Source organism: Chroicocephalus ridibundus, chromosome 4 (assembly GCF_963924245.1).
Source record: "Chroicocephalus ridibundus chromosome 4, bChrRid1.1, whole genome shotgun sequence".
Lineage (NCBI taxonomy): Eukaryota > Metazoa > Chordata > Aves > Charadriiformes > Laridae > Chroicocephalus > Chroicocephalus ridibundus.
The window spans coordinates 85,026,232-85,035,600 of record NC_086287.1 but is presented as its reverse complement, the minus strand read 5'-3'; the positions used below and the strand labels follow the sequence as shown (position 1 = coordinate 85,035,600).

Below are 9,369 nucleotides of genomic sequence, written 5' to 3'. Positions count from 1 at the left end.
AGTGACAGTACTCACGTGATTTCTGACGGTATTTGGATGTTGCTGTCCAAGAAGCTACTCGTAATAGTTTCTCAGGGCAGATTGCAAAAATGTTGGGAGTTACCCAGGTATAATACACCACCATTGGCACACAACAGTTAACTAGAGATTCATTAAGCTGCTCTGACTTACGGTGAAGAAATTTGTAACAACTTTCCCACAATCTTATTGTTTAAAAAAAAGAGAAGGCTGAAGTGCAACCTCTGATTCTCAAAGCATCTTGAGAATCGCCTTTAAGGGGCAACGGATAACGGATTCAGGAGAAAGAGGTTTTGGTGCCACAATGACAGCCAGCCTGGTACCAGCCCGTTTCCTAAAGAGCAGCTTTAACCTGTTGGTAACCATTTAATATTTGTAGTAGCTCCATGAGACATTTTAATTTTACTTGATGAAACCATTTCATTGTTGGACCACAAAGAGAGACGCGTGCTCTCCTGGCGGTTGGCTCTGACAGCTGGCAAGCAGGCTGATGTGCCATTTCACGTTCTGACCTTTACAACAAAGACCTCTTGCTAACTGTTTATCACATCCCGGAAGATAAAACAGGCTTGTGTTCAGTTCATAGATACCATCGATAGCTGCTTCAACCTTTATCTTTGCTGTCCCAAAATTTTAAATTTGAATTAGAAAACTGAATAAACACTGAATTAAGGAAAATAAATTTGGTTTTTTCCCCATATTGTTTCTGTGCCTATAGGTAGAGATGTTGTCTGTCTTCTCTTTGCAGCTATAAGGACAAGAAGCCTTCAGTTTTGTGCATCTAAAATACCAAACGGGCAAGAAAGCAGAAATTAAGGTCAAAGTAATACAACAAATCTTACACAATTCAGTTATCTGTTTTTCGCTTGCCTGAGATTATTTCTGGGCTAGTGTGTAAGCAGAATGATGACAGAGAGCATACACCTACAGACAAAGGAATTGGAGGGGGGCAATTTAATGCTTTGATTTGGAGGCCTAGATTCTTCTTTAAGGGAGTAGTGAGATGAAGTAAATAAAATGTCTTCCTAGATATAGCTTGATATCTGTTTATATTAGGAGAAGAAAAATGCTGTTTGGATATATGTCGTTGTCTTTCTCATCAGCATACTTCTTCACTCATGTGAGAAAATGAGAAATCTTCAGTACGCTTTCCTAAAGAAAAGATACTTATGGAATTGCTCTGCCAGTCCTCTCCAGCAATGTTTGACGCTACTGGCGAACATGAAGCAATTACACCTGTGATCTTAAAGCTACGGCAATTCTACATGTAAGTGTTGCCAGGGGTTTAGAGAGGAGGTCTTTTTATCACATCAAGATACATTTTAGTTCTGTCCCAAGTTTGTTTTTATATTTCCAAGTCTCTGAAATAAGAAGCTACATAATCGAAGACCTTAAAAGTACTACGTGGGTGCGCTGCTAACTGAGCTGGCTGACTGAATTATACATTTATGCAAATGGAGCGGCTGCTATTAAGCCAGCTGATTGTGTTTGAATACACAGTGATTCCGTCCTGTGCTTGCAAGGCTGTATCACTCAGGCCATGGGCAGTCTCCGAAGCAGGAGCCACTAAACTGCTTTGGCCAGAAGTGTTATTATGTGAAACATGCAAGAGAAGCGGAAGATGAAACTATAAAAGAAATAAGATACATAAATGGTCTATTAATCGTAAGTGCTTGGACATATGCTGTCCGTCTAACCTCGCACGTTCACAAAGCGCCTGTTGTGACTGGAATTTTACAGCATCTGTCCCAAGTCATATTTGTGCAGCACAGTGAATAGCTGCATTGGCAATGAATAAGAAGAATGTAAAAAATGTTAAATAGTGTTTTATTGCAGATTTAGAATGAGAAATGACCTGTAAGCCTGCAAAGTAGTGTTAGTCAAAAATATTTTAGAGTTGTGCCTAGCAAAGGTAGCCATCCAAATACAATGTGTTCTGTCTACCAGAAGGTGGTGCCCTAAAACACGTTCCATAATTTCAATTTTTAAAAGCTGTGATCAACTGCAAACGAGTATTTTTAAAAACATGTCAGAGCAAGGTGATTTGCAAAAAAATCACCCAAGTCCAAATACATATTAATATCCAAACTTCAGATTTCAAAAAGCTTGCTTATAGTTAAAGTTATCACAACACAAATTAACATACGGGACCTAAACAAGCAAAACAAAGCAAGATAAAACACAATACAGCTACCACTTCAAAGAAAATAAAAACTTCGGTCCCCCCTCTTAAAATAAAAACATTCCTCGGCATAATTTGTGTATGAATTTCACAAGTTTTTTGGTGGTCTTTTTTTGTTTGTTTTTTAATCGGGCTTGAAACAGACCAGAGAAAAAGAATAATCATCACATTCCTCACCAAGAAACTGATGAATTTTAACACTGGAAATGAGAACAGTAAATCCCTGAGTAATAATAAGTCTTATTTACCTTGTGGACTTCAAGGTATAATTTCATTGTTTTCTTAATGTTAGACACAAGGAGGGAAATTGCAAAAAATCAGGTAGCATCCAATTCAAGAAGCAAATCTGTGGAGCAGCTTCAAATTGTTAAATTGATGAGGCGAGACAAAGAGCTGCCTCCTGCGCTGTGTCGGCAAACCCAGGGCAGATACACCGAACACTGCAACACAGGGCGGTGGGGCTTTTCCATTGTCTTCGATAGGGCTAAAGTTTCACCGGCGAATTCTCACATTTACAGATTCTGTGCTTTGTTGGTAATAAACCGTTTGCAACTTGGGGAGACAAAATCCCCACAGACCATCAGGTCTCCGGGCCCGTTGGCCCGGGCAGCGTTTCCTTGAAGGCCCCGACAATTAGCAGAAAGAGGAGCACGCTGCCTGTGGGGCCCGGCCAGCTGATATTCACAGATCAATAACTCCACCTGGCTTTTTTGCTCCCTTTGAGTCTTAGACAAAGGAGTTTATTTAACAGAAGCAGCTGGCTTTCCTTAATATCTGATTTACTGATATAATTTAAAATCAGGCGTAAGGACTAACACACCAAATTAAGAGATGACATTCAGCTTTCATAATACTCTATGGCAGCTCTTAGTTGCGCAAATGTGAGTCTTTTTGCAATATATACATTTTATTGCTGGTTGTTAAAATTAAGCAAATACTTTTAAAATAAAGCAGGGAGAAAAATGTGCCAGGATTGTCAAGCTGTAATTGCCCTGTACTTTGGGTTTTCTTGTCTGTAACAGTAAGAAGAATGACGGGGTACTTATTACAGCAGCTTTAACTCTACACTTTTTGTTTGCACTTGTGTTCCTCTAGGAGAAATGCAGCAGCGCCTGAGCGCGCGATGTACCACTGCAAAAACATTTATTCCACCCATGTGGTCTACATCTGCGGCGATAGTGTGGATAAACGTTACGTTCATTACATGTATGACAGAAGTAGGATTTTCTGGTGCAGAGCAGGTCCACAGCATCACCCCTCAGCAGGGCTGGGACGGGAACGCTGTGCAGGGACACGCTGGACCAGGGATGGGCCTGGCTTTGGAGATTTACTTATGGAGCAAAAGTTTTCAACAGTAAAAGTAAGTGATTTTTTTTTATCACTTGATCCACGCTGCTTACTAAAAAGGGCTGTTTCCTTAGATTCCCTGGATTCTCTCAGTCCCCAATATGTTTTTTCATATGAGTTCATACTCAAACAAAGCATGTGCTTTGACGACTTACATACCCAGAGGCTTATTGTAGAGACCGGCTACCTGCTGGCAGCAGCAGCAGCACAGAACCCTGCTGCCTCCAAAGGTGGAGCAAGGGCAGATTTGTGTCTCAGAAGGACCCAGCTACAGAAGGACAACAAGCTCCTGCCGTATTTTACGCTTCTGACTTCGCACAGTAAAGTCAGAGGTTCAAAATGCTTCCTTGCATGAGCACACAGGCAGGGCCTCCCCATATGTCCTACCCACTCTCTCAGAATAATGGCAGTCATCTAATGTTGTAAAGGGTTTTTTTAAAAACAAGCAGAAAAAGAACTTAAAATAGAGTAAATTATTTTTTCTTTAGATGTGCCAAGCTCCCAGGTAGTCCATGAACCTCTCCTGGTTTCTTAGGAAGACGACCTTATAAAAATTGGGAGCATGTAGTTCAAAGTCCGTAAGGGGACAGAAGGTCCTAGCTCAGGCTCCAGGGACAATGGAAGAAGGAGCCCTGCACCTCCTCCCTCCCAGGGGGGAGATGTGAGGGCTGAAGTTAATGGCAATTTCCATGTGCTCTGGGGAAGAAACCTCTCGTCATCCTTGGTGGGTATGTGCCCACGTGATGTGGCTACCAGGACAGTTCGTGCCTTTGCCAACAGCTTTACTGGAAAGTCCAAGACTTGAATGGGCCCGCTGGGTGCCAGGGCAGGTCTGCTGGAAGCTGTTGCTGGTTTTGTGGAGGGCCAGGGCTGTGTTAGCTAGAGCACCATGGCGTGCACTGGGACACACGACTGTCAGGAGCACCTTTGGCCATCACACGCCTGCAGACTGGAGGGCAAATGGAACTCGTCCCACAAGTAGTAAGCTGCTGCAGCTTGTTTAGGAGATGGGCAAAAAGAGCAATGAGTGACATGAACACATACTAGAAAAGAGCAGGTTGTATTTGCACACGTGTGTTCACACTGACAGTGGACTCCCAGGTCTAACAGATTTGCTTTTCAGGTCCTGCTCTGCGCATTTACGTGGCTTGTTGGATTTTTTTTTTCTTTTTGCTTGCTACCAAACAGAAACAAACAGATTGCCAATCAATTGCCCTCCACAGCTGGGAACATTTTTGAGTACACAGTTGCTTTTAATGTTTAATTAAGTATGATAACAGGATAAAATGTTCCTGGCACAGCAGTGTGCCTGCATCTCAAACCTGGGACACATTTCGCCCCTCCCCGGTGCTCAGCACCTACAGCACGGGCACACCGCTCGGGTCCCTGCTGCTGGGGTCCCTTGGCCTTTCTGCCACCAACAAAGTGATGGTCGGGGATTTGCACCTTAGGTGCAAAAAAATAAACTGTAGGCTACAGTTTTGTAGGGGAGGCCCCAGTGCAGTAGCCATTTCGGAGATGTTTTCCAAGGGCCTTTTTTGTGTGTATGGGGATGCAAACAGCAGCGGTGCTGGGTCTTGTTTGTTCCCAGACCAACAGATGAAGCTCTTGTAGAGTTACACAGACAGCAAGTAGCGTGCTTTTTTAAACTCCTGTCCACTCAGATTGCTCTAGGCCACAGTATGTTTATCGTATGTCTTAGTCCTGCCTTTTTTTTTTTTTTTTTAAAGCTTAAGTAAATAACTCCAAACAATTATCAGCTGCCGTGCAAAGCCCAGCTCCTTTCAGCAGAGCCTCGGCCGGTTCCGGGGATCCCGCACAGGTGGGACCGCCCCACACACCGCCGGTCCGGTCCCGCACTCCCGACCCGCTGCGGTCCCCCTGCCGGTCCGGTCCCGGACCCTGCCGCCGGCCCGGTGCCGGCTCCCCCCCGCCGCGGGGCCGGCCCTTGCCTCGGCGCCCCCCGTCAGGAGCCACCGCCGCGCGCGCCGGGCCGAGGCCGCGGGTCCCGCCGGAAAGTTCCAGTCAGGGGCGCGCGCGGCGGAGCCCCCTGAAGGCGGGAAGCCCTGACAGACCCCTCCGAGCGCTCCGCCGGGCCCGCGTCCGCTCGCTCCCCTCAGCCGCCGGCTGCCCGCCGCGGGCCCGGGCAGGGCTCAGGGAGCTGCCGGCCCCGCCGCCGAGCAGCGCGGCGGCCGCCCTCTCCCTGACTGACTCGGTGAAAATCATTGTTTGGCTCCGGCATTAACTACATTCCAGCGGGACGCAGCGCCCAGTCTCCTTCCTCGCATTCCTGCCCCACACAAAGGAGTCCCTGCCTCGCCGCGCCCCGCGCTCCGCTCGCCGCCCCGCAAAGCCCCTCCGGGCCGGCTGCCGCCTTCGCCCCCCGCCCGGGGGTGCGGGCCGGGCCGCGGCCCCGCCGCGGGGCGGCCGACCGGGGGCGGCGGGGGCAGGGAGCCGCCGAGCGCAAATTCCTCCGCGCAGCGCGCCATTGACTGGACCCAGCAACTTATTTAAGGCTGGAAAGTGACACAGGGGCTCCTCGCCGCCGCTCGCCGCACTCCGCCGGGCAGCCTCGGCTGCACCGAGCCCAGCGCTGCGCCGCGGGGATGCCGCCGAGGTGACCGCCGCTCGCCTGGCCCGGCCGCCGGAGAGGGAGCTGCGTCCCGCCGCTGCCCTGCCAGGACCGCGGGAAGGGGCTTTCTCTTGGGGTGTTTTTTAAATTTTTTTGGCTTTTTTTTTTTTCTTTCTCTGCTCCCGACTGCGCTTTCACAGAGAGTTCGCCGTCCTCCACCCTCCCCCCCCCCGCCCCCCAACCTTCCCCCGCCGCCGTGGTCCGGCCGAGCATGGAGAAGTACGAGGAGGACATGGCACTGAAGGCCACCAAGTTCATGGAGGATCTGTCCCTCTACGAGCCCTGCCCAGAGGCTCTGTACGGACGGGGCGGCCGCCGGGACCTGCCGCTGCACCCCGATCTGGAGGAGACTAAGCGGGTCATCGCCGCCCACATGTCGGCGGAGCAGCGGGGCCGGAAGATGAACGGCACCGCCGCCCCGCCGCCCGCCGAAGCCTTCCCCGCCGCCGCCGCCCCCTGCGGCAAAGCCTACCCGCCGGCCGCCCCGCTCCGCGGCGCCGCCGCCGAGCCGCCCTGCTGCGAGGAGGGGCTGTGCACCCGTTCCGAGGTGGCTCTGCCGTGCTACAGCGGCTTCGCCGACAAGGGCAAGCGCTACTCGGCCGAGGGCTACCGCTACGCCGCGGGCAGCCCCTACGAGGGCGGCTACGTGGCCAAGGGCGGCGGGCGGGCGCCCGGCGGAGCGGACAGCAAGTACGGCCCCGCCGCCGCCAGCCCCCGGGCCAGCCTGGCCGCCGCCTCGCCGGGCCCCGCCGCCGCCGCCGAGCACGGCAAGTTCTCCAGCCCCCGCTCCAGCCTGGGGGGAGCACCCGCGCTGCCCTACGAGAAGTTTTCCAGCCCCCGCTCCAGCCTGGTGGTGCCCGGGCAGGAGAAGTACGGCAGCCCCCGCGCCAGCCTGGTGCAGTACGACGGGACGGCCCTCAGCCCCCGCTCCAGCTACGCCAGCACGGCCAGCGACACCAGCAAGCACTCCAGTCCCCGCGCCAGCCTCACCGGCTACGACGGCGGCGGCAGCAAGCCCAGCAGCAACCGCACCAGCGGCATCAGCATGGGCTACGACCAGCGCCACGCCAGCCCCCGCTCCAGCACCGCTAGCCAGTACTCCTGCACCACCAGCCCCCGCTCCAGCTACTCGGACTCCAGGTACGGCCCGCCGGGCGGCGCCGAGCCCGAGGGGGCGGCTGGCGGCGGGATGGCTCTGGCCAGCCCCCGCTCCAGCCTCTGCGGCCCGGCGGCGGCGGCCGTGGTCAGCCCCCGCTCCAGCATCTCTAGCCAGAGCTCCCGCAGCTCCCGCGGCTCCATGAGCGCCTACCCCGAGCTGCAGCTGCCCTCGCCCCGCTCCTCCCTCCTGGGGCCCGGCCTGCAGGAGGACGGCGCCCTGCCCGAGGACGTCTACCACAAGATCCATGCCCAGTCCCCGCCGCGACACGACCAGCAGCACCCGGCCACCACCGCCGCTGCCGCCCCCCCCGAGGCGGCCCCCCCCTACGCCTACAGCCCCACCAAAGGCTCCGCTTCGGCCCCCAAATTCAAGCTCCCCTACCAGGTGACGCCGTGCCGGGAGAGCGGCCCCAGCCAGGCGGAGAGGCGGCTGGAGGCGCTGACGCTGGAGCTGGAGAAGGAACTGGAGATGCACATGAAGAAGGAGTACTTCGGTGAGTGGGGTGCCGGGGCGGGCAGGGGGCGAGTGGCCGGCAGTGTGTGGGGTTTGGCTCTGGAGCAGGTGAGCGTGCCGTGCCCAGGGCTGCCCTGGACCAGGTACCTGCCAAAGTCCCCCATCGCCACAAGTGCTGTCTCCCTAACCGGTGTCAGGAGTGCTCGCCGCACAGCTCCTTCTTGGTGTTTGATCCCTCTTCTGTCTATTCCTCAGGCGGTTTGCTAGGATGCGTGGTGCTTTCCCTTCCACACGCGGGTGGGAGACTTCGCTGAGGTGTCATAGAAGCTATTCGTGCAGCTGGGGCTTGCAGGGACTCTCGTTTGCCTCCCTTCCTCTCGGGCTGATGAAGCTTCACTGATAACCTCCGGCATGCCCGAGGTGTTCGCGTTTGCAATTGTGCTCTCGGGCCATCTGTGATAACTTTTGTAGAGGACAAGCGATTTTTAGTGCCTTGCTCAATAAAATCTTTGTGCTTGTTCGGAGTGCCTGTGGGAGCCCAGTGTTGCTTCTGCCCTGCCAGGCCTTGCAGGGTCCGCTCAGCACACAAGGCTGCTGGGGCCAGTGTCCTCCCTGGGACGAGAGGGAGTTTGGGAGAGAAGAGACCCTTCTGTCCCTCCTGAGGCTAAATCAGCCTGTGATAATCTCCTGAATTTTTGTGGCTTCTTTATAGAACAAAAGTAACTTTTTGAAATGAGCGAACATGGGTTTTAGTCACATGAGTTAAGATCAAGCTCCCCTGCTTTTCTTACTTTGTCCTGTGTGGAAAAGGCTAAAATGCCTTTGAAAGATGATCCTGGAGCGTGCAAGTACTGCCCTGTTTCTCCTGCGCTGGGGACTGCAGGTGGGGTGGGTGACTGCCGGACCTTGGCCACCCTGGGGAGCAGTTTGTCCTGGGCTCGGACAAGGGGTGAGGGCTCTGGCGCAGGAGCTCCTGGCAGAAGAGGGAGGAAGATGAGGGGCTGTGGATGAGCCAGCCCCATCCATGGCCTTTGAGGGGACAGTTATCTCTGTGCCTTTCTGCGCTGCTGGGTGTGGGGAGAGGCTCTGTGGTGGTGTGTGATTTCTGACCAACACCAGCTTTGCTGAGGATGGAGACGTGCATTAACTTGGTCGCTGACTTAAACACGAGGATTCCAACAGCTTTTGGCACAGCATTAGCATGCTCTGCATGGAGGGGAGGAGTTGTAGGGCTCCTTGTAAGTGTCTGCGAGATGCTTGTTAGTGAAGGAGACCTGGTCTGGTCAGCAGAGGTAGCTGAGCGAGCAGTGCCCGCTCCTACCAGCAAAACCTTCCAGTGAACTGCAGTGGCATAGTTTCTTTGGGCTCTTGTGCCCAGACAAAGGAAGCTGAATGCAATGTTTACTGCCTGCCTCGGTCCCATGTAGGGCTGATAGGAAAGCTGATGTCATCCACCACATCTTTTGTGGGGTCTGGCACCTGGTGTGGTACTCCTCGTCATCTGAGTGACTCCACCTGAGGACAATAATGGTTCCCTTCTGAGTGTGTGCAGAAGCTGGATGGGTGGGCTTGTTAACA

General features: G+C 53.2%; 1 protein-coding gene across 3 annotated transcripts in view; it reads left to right on the top strand.

The window, feature by feature from the left end:
- The first annotated feature begins 5,924 nt into the window (after positions 1–5,924).
- The window catches only part of WTIP (WT1 interacting protein), an 84,728-nt gene continuing 81,283 nt past the window's right edge, over positions 5,925–9,369 (top strand). Inside the window, exon 1 of one of the 3 annotated variants that reach the window (XM_063334607.1) lies at positions 5,925–7,831. In XM_063334607.1, the coding sequence (XP_063190677.1) occupies positions 6,391–7,831 (1,441 nt within the window). In that variant the 5' untranslated portion in view covers positions 5,925–6,390. The remainder of the gene's footprint in view (positions 7,832–9,369) is intronic. The other 2 variants (XM_063334606.1, XM_063334604.1) reach the window with 2 other exon arrangements.